The sequence below is a fragment of the Ascidiella aspersa genome, chromosome 3, assembly GCF_963924565.1.
Source record: "Ascidiella aspersa chromosome 3, kaAscAspe10.2, whole genome shotgun sequence".
Lineage (NCBI taxonomy): Eukaryota > Metazoa > Chordata > Ascidiacea > Phlebobranchia > Ascidiidae > Ascidiella > Ascidiella aspersa.
Genome location: NC_139449.1, coordinates 15,212,918 through 15,230,913, shown reverse-complemented (window position 1 = coordinate 15,230,913; position 17,996 = coordinate 15,212,918). Strand labels below are relative to the sequence as shown.

The 17,996-nt window shown below is 34.6% G+C and overlaps 1 protein-coding gene and 1 pseudogene across 1 annotated transcript; one reads left to right on the top strand and one right to left on the bottom strand.

Moving 5' to 3' along the window:
• Positions 1 to 850: 850 nt before the first annotated feature.
• On the bottom strand, positions 851 to 5,247 carry LOC146160359 (uncharacterized; annotated as a pseudogene).
• Positions 5,248 to 8,657: 3,410 nt separating this feature from the next.
• Positions 8,658 to 17,570, top strand: LOC146160358 (selenoprotein F-like). Its single transcript, XM_083384762.1, has 5 exons — positions 8,658 to 8,794; positions 10,827 to 10,997; positions 11,288 to 11,351; positions 16,068 to 16,117; positions 17,087 to 17,570. The coding sequence occupies exons 1-5, from the start codon at positions 8,720 to 8,722 to the stop codon at positions 17,213 to 17,215; spliced, it is 489 nt and encodes a 162-aa protein (XP_083240888.1). The 5' UTR covers positions 8,658 to 8,719; the 3' UTR covers positions 17,216 to 17,570.
• Positions 17,571 to 17,996: the final 426 nt, after the last annotated feature.

Here is a 17,996-nt window from a genome sequence, read left to right as displayed (position 1 = left end):
CTTGAGATAAATTTAAATGAAAAACACTTAATTTACTCCCAAGTTATTTGACAAAATGACTTAAGTCCAAGTCAAGTCATTTGTCCAAAAGACTTAAGTCAAGCCAAGTCATTTTGGTCAAAGGACTTAAGTCAAGTCAAGTCATTTGAAAACAGTGACTTAAGTGCACTTAAGTCATTACAACACTGACCTTTGGAGCATAATGGTTGGAGGTTGCAGTAAGACGTAATAGTCGTAATAAGAATGTCAAAGCCCTTACAGAAGTAGGTAGCATTTTGTGAACGTTTGCTCGACATGTGAACAAAGAGAGAAGACTGAGAAGGAGAACGTCACCTTCAAACCACATTAAATAATTCGCCAAACTTCGTCACAAAACACGTGGTCATTATAGACAAATCACAATTTGACATCACCACCCAAGCGTAAATACTTTTATTTATTCAGCCATGACACCTGGAATTGATTAGGCTTGTAGCGTTATGCTACTGGAGAATAAATACTATTTGCCCCCCTTAGTGGTTTCTTTAAAGCGCATATCACATAAAGTAATTCGTTATATTGGGGCAACCCGGTATGGGGTCGTATTTTTACTCTGCCGTTTGGTCAACGAACATTTCTTCTAGAACTACCTAAACTTTGCAAAAATCTTTTTTTCGGAACCTTATTTACGCAAAAAATCGTATCGTGAAAAAGGCGGAAAAGGGCCCCGAACAATTCGTTGTTGGGGTAACCAGGCATGGTGTCACTTTTTTGTCTTTGGCGTTTGGTTAACGAACATTTATTCTAAAGATATGCCCATCGCTTAAAAAAATCATTGTTATTAATTGTTGAATATGCGCAACTAATATAGTTAAAGCAAAACAACCTCCTTCTCTTTTAGCCACATATTTTCAAAATATCTTTGAAACTTTACATTGTTTTGCCAAATCTCACTTGACCTCAAGTTTTGTAATGCTTTAATAAAGCTACTTTCGTTTTCAGCCTGAGCCACAGCTCTAATAAGCTGTAGAACTTCATCTTTTACATCTCCCACATTATTTTCTGTCCTTTTCACCCATCTTTCCCATGCCTGCTCTCGATGAAAGTCACAAATTAAAACCCTGCAATCTGTGTAAAAAATACCAAGTAAGTAATGCAATCCTTTTTAAGTAAAAAAACACCAATATATCTAAAGCTTAAAAATACATACAAAATATATTATTACAGAGAAAAAATCTGTCTATGTTTTTCTTTATGTGATTTACCCAAGAAGGAACTTTCAATTGCATTTATCTCAGCATCACATTTGTCCGTCATAAAAAAAGATGGACTCCAATTGGGACACCATTCTTTTAAAATTTTTAGTACCTCTTCAATATCTGTCTGCCTTTCATTCTGGGTGATAAAACTTGCCACTACCTGATATCCAACATTAGTTTTAACACACAAGAAAAACAAAGTTAGGGCATATTTAGATGTTTTATAGGTAGCATCCAGCAGACAGATATCTTGTCCATAACGAAGAAGCAATTTGCGCTGCCATGCAAATTGGTGGACAAATAACAATGCTTGCTGGCAGTCAATTATAGGTGTAGATTCATCAGCATTGTTTGCAAAGCTTGGTGTAGTGTTCGTTCCTGCAATGTAGGGTCGGAAAAATATCTTGTCATCATTGTTAGCTTCTTCTTTCCATTGATCGACCAAGAGTTGGATATTAGTCTGATCAATTTTAGCAAGTGTGCGTCGTGTGAAAGACTTGTAGTAGTGATTTTGAATGTCTTTTTTTAACGAAAAAAATCTACGATTTGAGCTCATTGGTGTAGCATTTATCATGCAATATTACTTAATATTGGCTAATTCTACGTCACTATACACGTGACCGTTGTCCACTGAAGCGTGACATAACGCCGAATCGTGCGCTTTGATCGTTTCGCAAGCTATTCTATTTGATACGTCTTGCTATAGCGGCTTGAATCACCGCTCTGTTTATCGTGTGTTTCTGAGATTTGTGAATATACTCGACGGGCAACATCTACTGAGTGAAGTGTCTTTGCCTAGAGTACAAGAAGTTAAGGAAAGGTATTCTAGCGGCCTGCTCCTATGGAGTCGGATTAAGAACTTGTAAGAGACTAGGCAGCCGTCGGCTCTCGTCTTCAGAGCCAGCAGCCTTCTTACCCCTAACTAAACACCCCGATTCGCTAAATTGGTGGTTCTTTATTTTTAAACAGTTCATGAATAACAAATAAATTGAGACCTCTTTGAATTTCTTGCACGTTACAAATTCCATTTTCAACCATTTCATCAATTTTTGATCTACTTTTTGAAGTATACCAGCTGCCTAAAATAAATATCTTTCCAGTTACCAGCCGAAAAATATGTATATTACTAAAATAGTTAGAAAATTAATAAGCCAGGCTTAACAACCAAAGAACCACAGTAGCCCATTAAGAGTAAAAAATGCAAACCTGTCCCAAAACATGTCCGGAATGTGCATCAGCATCAGGAAATTTGACACAAAATGCTGTTTCTTTCACCAAAGTTTTATCATTTTTAGCTAGAATTTTGTTTCGTAATAATTTAATATCGAAAGCAGAAAGAGTAGAGTTCTGTTCAATAATTTATTTGAATAAAAGCGTTAAATTAATCTTTAATTGGAAGTAAAAAGTTTACTTTAAGGTGATATAAAACATACTTGATATTGAGGAAACTTAAGTACTTCTGTAATTGTTATCTTTGCCGTGCAATTCTGTTTTTTTGAACACTGAAGGCTATTATTTTTCCTAAATGTCCTGGGATGATCCAGTAACTGTTAAACAATAAAATACAATTGATATAGAAATTTTACCTATTATTCTTTAACACCAATTTAATAAAAGGACAATTAGCCTTTCCACATGGCCAACTTGAAAGGTGGCTTTTTCAAAGGTGGCCGGCTGAAAAAGGTGGCTTTTTTGGCCACTTTTAGCGGTCAATTCACATGGCCGTTCAGATAAAGTGAACGCTGTTTGTGCCACTGTTTTCTATCATTCGTACGGTTGTCTTTGAGTATATAAGCGATAAGAATTATTGCCAAGATGTAGTATTTTGGAGATATATGAAATAGTAGCTAAAAGAGACTAGTTTATTTGGAAACCAAAAGTAAGAAAGAGACGGCGGTTGCTGACTACAAATTGTTATATCCTCATTTTTTCCTATTAAAGATGATTTTGCAAAAGCGGATTGCTGTCAAAGTTTCAGATGCACCAAGGATTTTCACAATTTGTTGTATTTTGCATAATATTTGTGAACATAAAAGAACCCTAGACCTTCCATATTTTATAGAGATATATCTAAGCCTGCCATTATACCACAAGGTACAGGCTCAACAGAGAATAGTTTAGTGAGGAACATCATCTGTCAATATCTTGCTGACAATTGTGCAATGATAACAAGTTATCAATTTTGATATTTTTAAGTGTGTATTCAAATAAAAACTCAAGAATGTATAGAAAATGTTAATAACAAAAATGATATAGCAAGATAATAAATTACAAAAAAAACGTGTACAGTGCATTTAAAAACAGAATGACAAAAACGAACCGGAAAAAACATTTCTTTAATATGTTGACATACAGTGATTTTAAAAACCATTTAAAAAGAAAGGTATTAACAAATTCAGTTAAAGCTACCAAAGTATGGGAAGTTATTTACTTAAGGGAGGGCATCAATAATGTTTTTGTTCTCCCATTGCATTGATCATCTTTCTATTTTCTTGTGAAATCTTTGCTCTATCCCCTTCACCCTCATCAGCAATTAATTTTATCATTTCGTCCAAAGAATGTTCTGATTCATTTTCTATACAATATAAAAACAATGAGTTGAAGTTCAGTAGTAAGTAAATTTGTCGTTGCGGACAAAACTAAGAGTTTTACTAAATAAACAAAATAAAACGCAAATTTTACCTGTTACCCCAACTGACTCAGCGACTGCTGCGGTGTGCTGGTTCATCAGTTGTCAACAGCTTGAGATGAGAATTGATGTTCCTGAGTTTAAATTTGTATCAATTCAACACCCTCACTGGTGGATGCCCAAAGACAGCAAGACACTGCTAAACTTTTAACATTATAGAACATATTTAAATACCCAAAAGTTATCAAAAAAACAGCAGGATGAAAATAATTTAGCAATATATTACCTGATAATTAAAATTGCAATAAAACGTACCATACTGCTAGGACAGGATGCTAATATTCTGTTTAATAGTTGGAAATATGGTGGAGACATTGCTTTGGTTGATGAGGACAATATTCATTTAAACCACCACAAAGGTCATTGCAAGTTTCTTGATTTTGTTTCCATTTGTTATTTTGTTCGTAACCTGTTTGATGAACTGTCATTAGAAATACGCAAACAAATTCAAAAATCTTCATGCACTTACTTTAAGGAGGAATATCCTTTGTAATTGCTGCATCAAACAAAAAATCGGACATTTTTCAAATTCATTTTTCCAACATATTATTCTATTGAATACAATTATAAGATTACAGGTTGCTTGTTCTGACCATTTTGCCCTAGAATTCATGGCAAGCTAGTAAAGAGAATTAAAGTTAGGAAATAAAACACTTTTGTTTTGTAACAAAATAATTAAAATACAGAACAGTTGCTAAAACAAGTCAAAAATATTGTTGGTAAGTTGTTAACAAAATATAGCATCACACACTTACCGGAGTGATTTAGAAAATATACAATACCCCCCAAAAAACAGATAAACATACTGCAATTTAACTCTAAAGCCACTGCGGGTTCTTCAGCAAAATTATTTTTTCCATAACAAGGCATGTGCTGCTGACCTCTCCAAACACGTTGTGGCAGCTGCAAATAGCTTTGTCGCGCAAAAAAACTGATCGTTTAAATCACAGCAATGTGTGTTGCAAAGTACAAAATAAGGTGAACCTAGCACACAGTATTCTAAAACCGTTAACTATACAATAAATTTTAATTACAATACACCTTTTGTCACTAAAATGTACCTTGCCTTCGCTATGGAACACATGGCTGCGTAAAAATCGTCACTTAACAACACATAAACCGAAATTAGGTAGAAGGTGAACTGGGCAAACCGAAAACCTTACGATACGCACACCCAAAAGCCACCTTTCGCAAAAGCCACAGTGGCCTGGACCTACTCTGGAGTAGGGCCAGCGAAAAGCCACCTTTTTGGCGGAAAAGTGGCTTTTTCGGAGGCAAAGGTGGCCAGGCCACCTTTAAAGCCACCTTTGAAGCGGCCATGTGGAAAGGCTAAATATGTGTTCAGGAATTTGCTTTAAACTGTTGTCATTGTTTCCTTTTTTATAGTCCTTTCCGTGTTGGCACACTAACTCTTTTCGATTTACCACAATATATGGAGTTGTTTTTTCATCAAATTGAATTGGAGTCTTAGACAAATCTGCCAAACAAACAAAAAAAACATATTTAGTTTAAATGACCAAAAATTAAACAGCACTAGTTACAATGCTCACCATGACAGTGTCTACCATAGGAAACAAACTTTGTTGTAGAAATAACTTCAAAGTCCTTAATAGCATTCTCAACACTCTCCAGTCTCCATACATGGAAACCACTTTTTATTATTTTTTGGTGTTTGGACAATAAAATAATCAGTAGTGTTCTGCCAGATATTCTTTAAAATGTAGAATATATTGATGTTAGAATAAGCCACAATGAGTATTACACAAATGGCAAAAATACATAATTACCAGTTCGGAATTATGAGTGGTTAAAAAATACCCTTCCTTTTTGGCTAAATTTGAATCAAATAGACATTTCCGAATCAGTTGACTGGAGTTTCTCCTGTAACTACCGCTATTACATTTTGTTTCTGACTAGAAATAAATAAGTTGGTAAATAGTAAAATGTAATTACAGTGTGGTATATTTATTCAGTTCTATGATCTACACATTTTGTGAGATTATAGAAACTTCATACCTGATACTGTGGAAATAGCATAACTTTTAATAATATTGCACGGACAGAGTTTTTTTGTTGATTTTCGTTAATATTTTGCATTAAATTAAACCCTTCTGTTTGATGAACAATATAAGGAGCACATATTTTCTCATCCCATTAAATTTTGCTTTTTGAGATATCTGAAAGAAACAAACCACTTTAAAAATTCAAATTACTGCATAACGATTTTAAAGGTCTATCATACAACTGCACATATCAAATATTCATGAACAAAACAAACCGTATTCTTTAGAATAAACTAATTTTGTGGTTTCTTTTGATTTTGACATGTCCAAAAAATTTGTCTGGCGTTCTGGTAGGTCTTAAACCACTAAAAGTAATATAAAATATAATTTTCAGTTTTACTCAACAACACCAATACATTACACAACAATTATATACTTTATTTTTTATATCAAACCAACGCTGGGACTGTGTTGCCTCTACTTGTCTGGCATCTGTTCTGGAAACCACATTGTTTTCTGTATAAGGTTTAACTAGGTCGGGGTATACTATTGGGGTTGGGGAGATGGACCGTGGGGCTGCAAATGGGTCGTGAGGTACACTGGGGTGTTCAGTTAGAAGAATAGACCTATGGGTTGGGACGCACATCCGACATTTCCAATATTCCATAGGGTCAAATGCGGTAGTCATAATCATTTTCTAAAGCCAAATTTTACTAAACCGCTCCAAATTTAACAGGGCAAAAGGCAAAGATTTCCAAGCAAAATACAATTAGGCGGCAAAAACATAAAGATCAGCGGAAAAACATTTTAAGTATTCTATGACCACATGCTGCGTTCGTAGCTTATCTTGCTTAAAGTCTCTACCGTGTCTGTAATGTTAAAATCATATATTTTGTAAATCGTACCTTTGTATTTTGTAATTTTTTATGTTGCTTTATATGTGCAAAATTAAAGATACCAATAATTGTATAATCTAAATTGGTTACAGAATCATTATGAAGGATAAGTATTTTAGGAGGCTATTTACCCGACAACCTGGTATCGAACTTTAAAGTACGGGCTGCTGGTCTAGAATTATACCACTTTTTAACAGTTATGAAACGAGCTGTCAAAAATCAAATTTCATGGGAGAAATAAATATATAGGAGAATAAATATAATATTATTACTTCCACCCGAACCGAAGTCCGGAGTCGTTTGTTACATAAACTTACAAGCAAATAAATCCCTGATGAAGATAAAAGTGTCCTACGTGCATTAAATAGCAATTTCACACGTTTTATGGTACATTAAAATAAAATAAATTTTTAGGGAGAAAAAAATTTAAAATACCTAACCCAATTGCTAATCTGCACCCTAACCCAAATAATTTGCGTTGAAAATTACACTGATTAACAAAATTTTACTTTTTTTAAGCGAAAATGTATGAGTGTATTCGATGTATTTTTCGTGCCGATTTTTAAATATACCCTTAGTTTTCTCTAGCCTATCACATTTTTAGGATATCGATCTTATTTGTTTAAACAAGGCTTTTTATAACTACCACCCACGGTTTTGCCTTAACTCCATTCACAACTCGCATAACACATGTCTGCTTTAATTATGTATCATCAATTCCTATTTTATCTATGTGACATCACAATTCAGATTGTTACACATCTTCTATACTGATCTTTTTGCATCAATCAATCAGTGAAATCAACTTGTTTTAGCGCAGATTGATTTAATTAGCTGCACTCTCTACTTTGAAGTCGTAAAAAATTCTAATTTGTATTTACCATATTAACATTCATGGCACGCCAGCATGACCACGGCCTCCAACACAATCATTATTAAAATATGTGTTAACGGCCGCATAAATATTTATCGACAGCCGGATGCGCCCGTACGTTTGAACACCGTTGACCTAAGGCAGTGCTTCTCAACCTGTGGGTTGCAACCCAAAATTGGTTCGCTGACTGCAGTAATTCACATGTTTATACTAATTGAGATTGTTTCTGAGCAAGATTTCTCAATTAAGGAAGCAATGCAAATAATGTATAGTTATTAAAATTCGAAATTCCTTATGCTAATGCTTAGTTTTTGTTGGCTTACATCAGGGGTTTGTAAACTGGGGTCCATGGACCCCTTTGGGGGTAGACAGACATTGATAGACCGACTCATTTATCTGCCTACGACATATTTCCGAAATTACCGGCGCAAAACTAAGTTGGTTTTAATAAAATTTTAAACATAACGGCAATGTTATAAAACTTATTTTTAATTTTGATAAATATTTATTTTATCTCTTATTCAGTCTATAACGATTACGTCAAAAAAGGTGAATACAAATTTATATCTGGACTCCAATCTTTAATCAATAGACCTATCAGGCCTGCAACCTTCAGTCGTAATCTGGCCTTTCATAAAAGAAGTTTTGTGGCCCCTTGTTTAAATCATCAATAAACATTTTACATTTTGAACAAAACATTAATATTGCAGGAAATTATTTTTGACATCGCATGAGAAACAGAAAATATATTGGCGGAGTGTCAAAAAGGGGATCTAATGTGTGATTCATTTTAAAAGAATCAAAAAAATATATAAAATATTCTGAAATCAATAAAAAAATGTTTGGGCTTATTCTTGCCTAAAATAGTTTTATTGGAAATGAGACATAGGCCAGATTATATTGCTTGGCCGGCCGGATCCGGCCACTGGGTCGTAGTTTGCCCAGGTCTGATCTATAGTTTTTCTTACAGGTTAATATTTTAGTTTCACTACTTTTTATAGGACTATTTATCTGTAAGGATGCGCCTATGGAACTTGGAACACCATGGGTCAGCTCTCATCGCAAAGATTTTGCAAATACTGTTTCTCGGCTTGGTTGGTTTATGTTGTTGTTGTTTTTAATCTAAATAAATGTAGTTCTTTAATTAATGATCATTGATATTTGTTAAATTTAAGCTTATTTAAGAATTTTCAATCAGTAGTAAGTATGTCTTTCTCAAAAAACGGACATACATACAAACTAGTATGCTATTTTAGTTTTACTTTGTTTATTTTGGTGAAAAAATTCATAACAATAACCCAACAACCTCACATAGCGTTAAATAATACCCATGCTGTTATTACCCACTGTTAGTTTAGCATTTGTGTATATCAGGGGTCGGGAACCTTTTTAGCTAAGGGAGCCATATAAGCAAAATATTCGTGGTTGTATTTCTATGAGAGCCATATAATACTTTTTTACATCTAGTTATAAATAGGTTGGCAAAAAATAGTATTTAGCAGGGCCGTTTATTTTGTTCTTATTTTAGACCAGGGGTTCCCAACCTGTGGTACGAAGGGTTTTCAGGTGGTACGCGAGTATCTTCTTTTTTTCACAAAAACTTGCATTCACAACTTTATATTTTGTTGACAAAACATTCCCCAAGCCAATTCATTGTTAAGTAACTATTTTTCGTATCACTACAATCCCCGCAATATAGGTCATGAGTCAAACCATGTCAAATCAACACAAAAAAGTTACTTTTTCAACATGACCTTCTCAGAATCTAACAAAAATTGAACTATATGTAAAGGACCTTTATTTGAAGATGTGCCCAAGTTTTATTCTAGTCTGTTGTGTATTTGCAAAGTTATTTAGGTTTTAAAAATATGCATATTTTCTACTCGAGGGCGCTGTTTCTGCATAAAAACAGCCATATCTTTGGATATACAAAAGCTAGATTAACATGTAATGTATCCTTTGAAAGGTAATTTTGTGCCTTAAAGGCCTAAAAATGATCGTTGAAGCATAAGTATCTGATATAACCCCTACATGGTAAACATTAAAAAAAATGTAACCGTTAAAACGAGCACTTCCGATACTTTTTTTTACAATTTTTTTTCTTTAGGGTAAAGAGTTATATTTTTTTTTTCTTTGCAAATACAACTTTCAGATTTTTATTACTACAGATACATAAAATATTTTTTATAAATATATTGGACAAAACCCCACTAAAATGTTGATGATTTATGAAAAAGAAGTATTAAAACAATTTTTCTGAAAAAAAAATTTATTACTTTTATGTAAGAAAGGAGTCATCCATTACCCCATGAAACTTCAAGTACAAAATCACCTATAATATTTTCTTTGGTCTAAAGCAATATTTATAACCAAATCAGTAGCATGCTATACATTCTTGTCTTTCTTTTGATATATTACAAAAGCTTTTGTCATTTTCCAGTCAAAAGTTATAAAAACAAAAAAAAACAAAACAATACTAAAAGTACGCCATCGTGTAGAATTTATGCAAAAACTTTCCTCTATCATTACTCCTACATTTCTCGACTGATCAGGCTGAAATTTGTTAAATCCCACTTTAATGACAACTACTTTATTCGTGTTAAATTTGAATAAAATTGAAGGAGGTCATATGGGTGTGTTGATTTGATATGGTTTGACTCTCATGTCAATTGTCAACAAGGAGCTCAGTTGCTTTGAAAAGTGACAGGTTCGTACAACGCTATGGGACAGTGGGCGTCAATTATGTCAAAAAATTGATCTTGATAATATACATCATCTATTGTTTTATAGCCTAATCTACAAATAGCATTAAATAATACCAGTTGTAAGTTAGAAATAGATAAAAATATTACTCAATCAAATTAGTTGTTCTGCAAGAAGGGGTCCGCGTGGCAGTACAGAGCGTCCAAATGGTGTGCCATAGGTTCCCAACCCCCGGTGTATATAATACTTTGTTTGATAATAGTTTGTATAATGGGTAAAAAATCACTTTGTTTCAAGTGATTTGCTGTGATCTTTTATTTCTTGAATGAATACATGTTTTATTTAATACATTTATATATATATATGTTTTAAAACAAAATAGCAGCAGAAACGCAATAAGTGAATATCAATTTTTTATTGAAGATACATAGGAATGCAAATGCAGAAATGTCGCAAGCAGAATGCTCTGCTCTTGGGTTTGGTTCTCAACTAATGTGCAGCTCATGTAACATTTTGGAAAATTTTGATCTAACCCAAATTCGTGAAGGATGTATCGAATGTTGCCAAACAGAAGTGGATAACAATGTTTCGAAGGTAAATCAAGAAAAAATGTCCTAATAAACTTTAAAAACCCAAATACTTACTTGTGTGTTTGTATTAAATGTACCCTGAGCCTGTATTTTTTTCACAGTACCACTTTGCAATACTTGAAATATGTGTATGATTTCTTTCCCAGTATCCCCAAATTCAAGGTTGGAAATATAATGTGGTAACTGATAGCATTTAGTCTGTGTTGGTGTAGCTTCTAGATTAAGGGTTTGAATTAGCACTGGGTGGCTGTTATTTTATTAACTTCACGCTTAATATGGTGTTGGTTCATGCAGAAATTTCCTAGTGCAACATTAGAGGTGTGTTCCTGAAAAATTGGACGTTTCCCCCAAGTCCAGGGTAAGCTTTTATTTTAAATTTTATGTAAAAACTATTTTGACATGATTACACAAAATTATTGAATGAAGAGACAACACAGTAAGTGATGTAAATAAACCAGATTAAGCATTAAATCAGTGGTAGTCAAAGTTGTAACATTTTTATATAGGCCTAAAATTTATTTTCGGGACATATCTTGTTTTGCAAAAATTCTTTTTTGGTTTGGTATGTTTGAGACAATTTTTTAGAGTTTTATTGGCTAGAGTTTTATTGCAAATGTACTTGATAAAACTTAAATTTTTCGGACATGGCCAGGGCTGTATCCAGAAATCGGACATGGCCAGGGCTGTATCCAGGGGGTCCTTTGCAACGGGAATTTCCCCATTTTCTTCTATCTTAATAAATAATGACATTATAAAATGTTTTCGCTTGTTGCGCGACCAACAATGCATTTTAATATTTGTGATGTTGTCTTAGTGATATGTTATTGAAAAAGAGTGAATTGCTTTTCGTGAGGGCTGCAAGGCACCGGTCAATTACCAAAGGGGGCGCAGTTAAAGAAAGGTTAAGAACCAGTGATTTAGACGCAAAGCGAACACGAGCGTTGTCAATACTTCTGCCAGCGCCAGCTGCGAAGGGGCTTAGTGTGCAATGGGTAACTTCAGGCGAAAAACTAAAACCAAGACGATGAAATATGTGTGATTGATTTAGGTAGAATCATTTGTAACAATCAGGACATAAAAAGGCCACTTTAAAGTCACAGGTGGTTACAGGTAACCACCTCTTAAGAGAAGAGAATCTGCTTGTTAAAAAAAAGTTAAAAAATGCCGTTGTTACACCAACATCAGATATTAGCGCGAACAACGAGGGACATTAGTTGCGCCTTACTCGACATTTTTAAAGATAAAAAAAGTAAGAAGGCTTGACTTTGCGTTGTCAATTGTGAAATACACCCTTGCTAATTTGATTTTGGTTTCGCAGTAGGTTAAGACGCGTGACCTAATTACATTAAAAACGTTGCCGCTTAGAACGGTGAGTAAAACCCAGATAAAACAGAAAAGATAATAACAAGGAAAAGGATACGCCACTGCAGCCAATTATTATCGTTCAGCAAACGATAATAATTGCGCAACGCCTTTTACTTGCGCTTGTGCTTTTACATGCATTTTAATTGTTTTCATTTACACTTTGACCTGATGAAGCACGGTTGTGCGAAAGCTTGTCGAGAATCCAATACAATTTGTCTTTATACAGTGCCACCTGATTCCTCTAATTAGTAGTATTACTATTCCTTCACATTTGAGTCTGTTTAAAGGAAATTTGCTGCCCCAAAGCGATGGCTGTTATTGCGCCGTGTGACTCTAAAGCACTACAAAGTGCAGTTTCTGTTACATTATAAACTGTAAATTCCATTATTTTAAGCAATTTGCTAATTTTTAACTTTTTGTGGCATTTTAACATGTAACACAAAAGCAAGGGATCGTGTTGTTTGTGAAAAGCATCCACGAAATGCTCGGCTATAGCACGCAACTCTTGGCTACGTTGCATATATTTTACGTAGCTAAACTTGTGACCTAAATCAATTGGGAATCGGTATAAAACGTGAAACTTGTACAGTCGGCGTAGTACCTGCAATTGTTCGTCTTGCGTAATATTTAAGCAAATGACTAATCTCGGCACCGAACTGTGACCAACGTATTGACAATCCTGTTCACAGTTTAAACCGCTGCGGAATCAATTATGGCATAACTTTTTATCTAGCCCAAACGTTGCAATACGTGGCGGCTGGCGCTACACGTTCGGTAAATACAAATTTCATGACAGGTAATGCGTTTCACGTTGATTGTAAGAAGTAGCCTATTGTAATACAGCAAGGCGCTAGTCGTCGCTTGACTGCTTGCCGCTAATTGTGTCTGTAATGGGTTAGCTTAATACTTCCCAACAATAAGACCATCAGCCCATATTATAAGGGCTGTGTGGAAGCGGCAATGAATCGACCGGCGTGGTATAAATATTTGTCGCAATTATCTGCGTGACTGTAATTATTAAAATTTTCTTTGTCTTTGCAAGCTAAAATTACTTGTATAAGCTTACATTGCACATAGTGTTTTGTACAATGCAAAAATAATATAGAACCAAATCGGGAAATGCTAAAAACGTAAAACTGATATGGCGCGTGTGATAGCAGCAATTGTCCGACTTGCGTTTGCGGGTATCTTAGTAAACCAGGAATGAACACGTCGGTTTACAAATCTTAAAACTTATCGTGATTTGCACAGGCCTCTACCTCCAGTTTGATACCTCTGTACTAGAATCTATACCAGAGGTCGGAAACCTTTCTAGTCTCAGGCCAAAACCAAACTCAAAAAAGCATTTCGTCGGGTAGATTTTTTTAATTTTATTTGACAATTTTGTTGCTAAAATGTGTAGTTTTGAAATATAATAATAAAACCTGTTATTTAAGTAGGGTCCTAGGCAGGGTTACCATACCGTGCTTATTTCTAAGATTTGTGCTTATTTTTGGGCGCAGTGTCTTAGAAAACGCAAATGTGCTTATTTCTAAGAAACGTGCTTATTTTAGAGTTGCGTGCTTAGTTTGTCTTATTTTAGTTTCTAAACGCGTTCTTTATCAATTTTTTATTTATATTTACCAAGTTATTTAATCCAGATTATAACAGTAATGCATTAAATTACATAATAACAATGTATTGTGATTGTTTATTCTAAATCTAAAAAGTACATTGTAGCCTATAGAAGTGTGGTAGGCTGCTTTAGCAATCAAGTAAACTTTCGGCTTGACGTGAGGACTGTTTTTTTTGTGTCAGTACAGACAAAATGCTAAATCAGCCCATATAGGCTATGAAAAACACAATGTTACTACAAAAAAAATTGCTAGATGCATTACAGTAAATCATTCAATGAATAATTTTGTTCAAGCCAAACTCCGCCAAGTGGACCAAACTTAACTACCAGGCAGAGTCAGAATGAGGCGTGTCATGCTGCCATGCACCATGGTTTAAAGCAGGGGTCGGCAACCTGCGGCCCGCGGGCCGGATCCGGCCCACCGATGTGATTTATCCGGCCCGCCGCCTCTTTGACAAATTAGACACGAGTCTATTGCACAAACTTTTTGTCCATTTTAACCACGTAATTGCGAAACATTTTCGCGCTAGGCGCGAATGTTTATTCTACGTCCGGTTTGTTTACGTTTTGATGCTGCCTTTTCAACTAGAACAGCGATTCTTTACCGTTGGAAGGCTGCCAAGTGCGTCGCGCAAAAACGGAAAACATATTAAAAAATATTGGACGTATAGTTTTTAACATTTTTTTATTTTTCATTTCGGTAATGTAATAAAAACTTGCAAGAAATTGAAAGAAATACCACTATACCAAAAAAAAATCGCGGTCGCTTCGCTCGCCGGGTGCCGCCTTATCTAAAATCGATTAACAAACACTGAGCTAGATTAACTTTAAATGTTATCGCGTTCCCTTAAAGTATTTTTGTTACACTTTTCGCTAGTAGTTTGGATGACGAACGTGCGAACTCGAATTTTAAACCAAACCGTCTGATTCACAGTTGTTCGAACATTTCAATCACACAATTCTCAGTTATCTTATTGTGTGGCCGCAAAGACCTTTCTTGGTTTGGTTTTGGCCCGCGACTAGAAAAAGGTGCGCTCTGACGCGAAAAAATTGAAGCTTGCAAAAATAGCTGTTTTTCAAGTTTTAATTTTATTTTATAACGTTATTTCTGAAACCTTTGATTTCACCCCCAGAGTCCTGGATCTGACCCTGATCTTTAGAAGTGTGCTTATTTTTTTGGAGTAGCGTGCCTATTTTTTGGTCTGAGCAGATGGTAACCCTGGTCCTAGGTTTTTTGTGATTTAAAATGGGTTTAAATAAAAAGGCAGTAAAGCTATGATGCTAAGCGCGAAAAAATGCTTTGACTTTGTTTGAAATTTAGGTCAATACAGGGTCATCCATAATCACAATTTAAAGGTAAAAAAATATTCTTCAGTTTTGGAAGTTTAAATTGGGCCGTTAAAAAAAGCAATGTACTCGTGCAAAAAAAAAAATTACATTTAGATGTACTAAGTTGGCGAAACTTCTAGTGAGATTCGCAGGGTATGTACGGCGCTTTTAGGCTAAAAAGATTACCTCGCAACGCAAATGTATCGTTGAGTTTTTACATATACTTGTGACCACTTGCCCGTTTTGTAAAAGAGCTGTTTGGACAAAGGCAACGTGTTATAATCTTGTTCGATTTTGTTTTGAATTGAGAAGGCTAAATCCGTCTACAGATTGCCGCGATTGGCGATGACTAATAAAGTAATATCGATTGACACCGATTAAAACCCTTATCCACCATTTGATTTATGGCAAGTTTTACGCCATTGGAAAGGTATTTTTTTTTCTTTCTTTTTTTGTTAGTTTGATCGAGGGATGAGGCATTTTTTTCTTATTGCAGATATTAAATATTAATATTTTTTTTAAATCCTGATTAGGCTGACTGATTTCGGTAAGCCGTTCCGGAGGATTATATGTAGTCTTAGTATGGTTGTTAAAACAAGAGTAAAAAAATCAGCTTAGATAATACATGGTTTCTCAATTTTTTTTAGCTTCATACCGTTGATTCATCTGCTATCAATAAACTTTTGTCAAAAACATTTTCGGCTCCTTGACTTTTGCCCGGTGACGTGTTAACAATTCTTTGATACTAATACCCTTCTCTTTCAGCGTTTGTGAAAGGTGACAAGATGAAAAAATTTCCAAATCTTAAAATAAAGGTAAGAAAACATTGCTTAAACATTGCTCTAATTGCGATGTCCGATACCTGACTTATAAGTAACCCTATATTGTAAGCGAAAAGCATCGCAATCCCACCAGATACCAAATAACGTCAGACTATACGAGAATAATAAATAAAGGTGAAACGTTTAAAATTATTTTTTTCAGGTTATCAAGCCAAAATTAGCTTTGTGTTAAAAACTTTAAATACCTTGTTGTTTACCAAATGTAAACAAGATAGAAATCGCTGTGCTTGATCGCAAACACCCTGGCTGAAACTCCTGTGCTAATTATTCTGCCACTTGGCAGCGGGTATCGGTCCCGATCCTATATTGTCGGACATCCTTACTTACCATGTAAACACGAAGGAAGCCATTGTTAAATGTCATTAGTTTGTGTTCAATTCCCCATGTATCTTTATCGGAATTTGTTGTTTGCAATATCTTAGCAAAACTTAATAATAAATGTCAAAGCCCAAAAGGTCAGTAAATGGACATCATCTTGATACATCCCTGTCTATAGACCAGCGTTTCAGGGAAATTGGAAAATTCTTATTAAAAAAACGGAATTATTTTTAAGAAATGAAAATATGTGTTCTCCAAGTATTATAAGGCAAAGTGTTTTTTTTTTCTATTCCTTATTTGAGAAGCACACAACAAATTAATTAGTTTGTGAAGGTTTTTACGTATTTCGGATGTTGCAGCTGGTTTGCAAGCTTAGTTATACGTTAGATTTGAAATATGACGATCCGGGGCTGGATTTAAATTTTCGTTTAATTGTTGGCCAATTAGAACCTCCCAGTCGAAATTTAGGTATTTCGTGCGCCGTTAGGCAACAAGGTTAAGAAACACTGATCTAGACTCTGTCTTTTATTGTCGGGAAGTATTTTACGAAATTATTTTCTGTAGTTTTAAATATGTATATATATATATATATATATATATATAAAAAAAAACTTGTTTTAACAGTATGTACGAGGCCAAGATCCAATTATCAAGCTTCTCGATGACAACAGCGATGTCAAACATACTTTTAGTATTGACAGCTGGAATACTGAAAGCGTGGAAGACTTTTTGAATGAAAAATTAGTTCGTTAAGAATGAAAATTGCCTTAGTTAAATCATATTTGTACGGGACTGAATAATAATGTACCAATGCTTTTTTGTGTCAAATCTGTTTCAGTACAGTAATATAGACTATATAGTTTTATACGGTTAAACGACTCGCGTTATCATGAATTTGCTTCTTTTTTGCCATATTACCCTGTATAAAATTGCCACTGTCTGATTGGGGGATCAGAATGTGACAAACCTTTCCAAGCATGTCTTTTCGCAACATTTTTATGAAGGATTTTTTGAAAACCTTATAGGTGCGAAATTTCTGGATGTGTTTTGTTGTGTGACCACGAAATTACAGGGCAATTTGTCATTGCAGAATAAAAGCGTAAAATTAGTCGCGGTGTTTTATTTCAAGTTAGTCGACCACATTTACAGTTGTGCGTTAATTTAGTTTTATCCATTGGTTGTCGAAAAAACAAGTTTTTACGAAATCCGAAGTCTTACCTGTAGAAGCGATGACGGCCCAAGTAATGACTAGGCTTTTTCTCACTAGGCGAGCGCTGAACAAATGTTACAAAGATATAATAAGATTATGAAGAAAGAAACATTTTCAACACTGCATGTAACATTATCTTTTTAATATGCGCCTCTCTTGTACTGTTTGGTAAATAAAATAGGCTACTACACTACTGTTGCAAGGTAGGCTACGTCGCATTTTCGAAAAGTCTCACCTTTAGAAACGTATTTTTTGTTTGACAGGCTTGTAAAATAAAAATGACTCGTCAGCGCGTCAAGACGCACAGTTTGGAAATCTCTTATG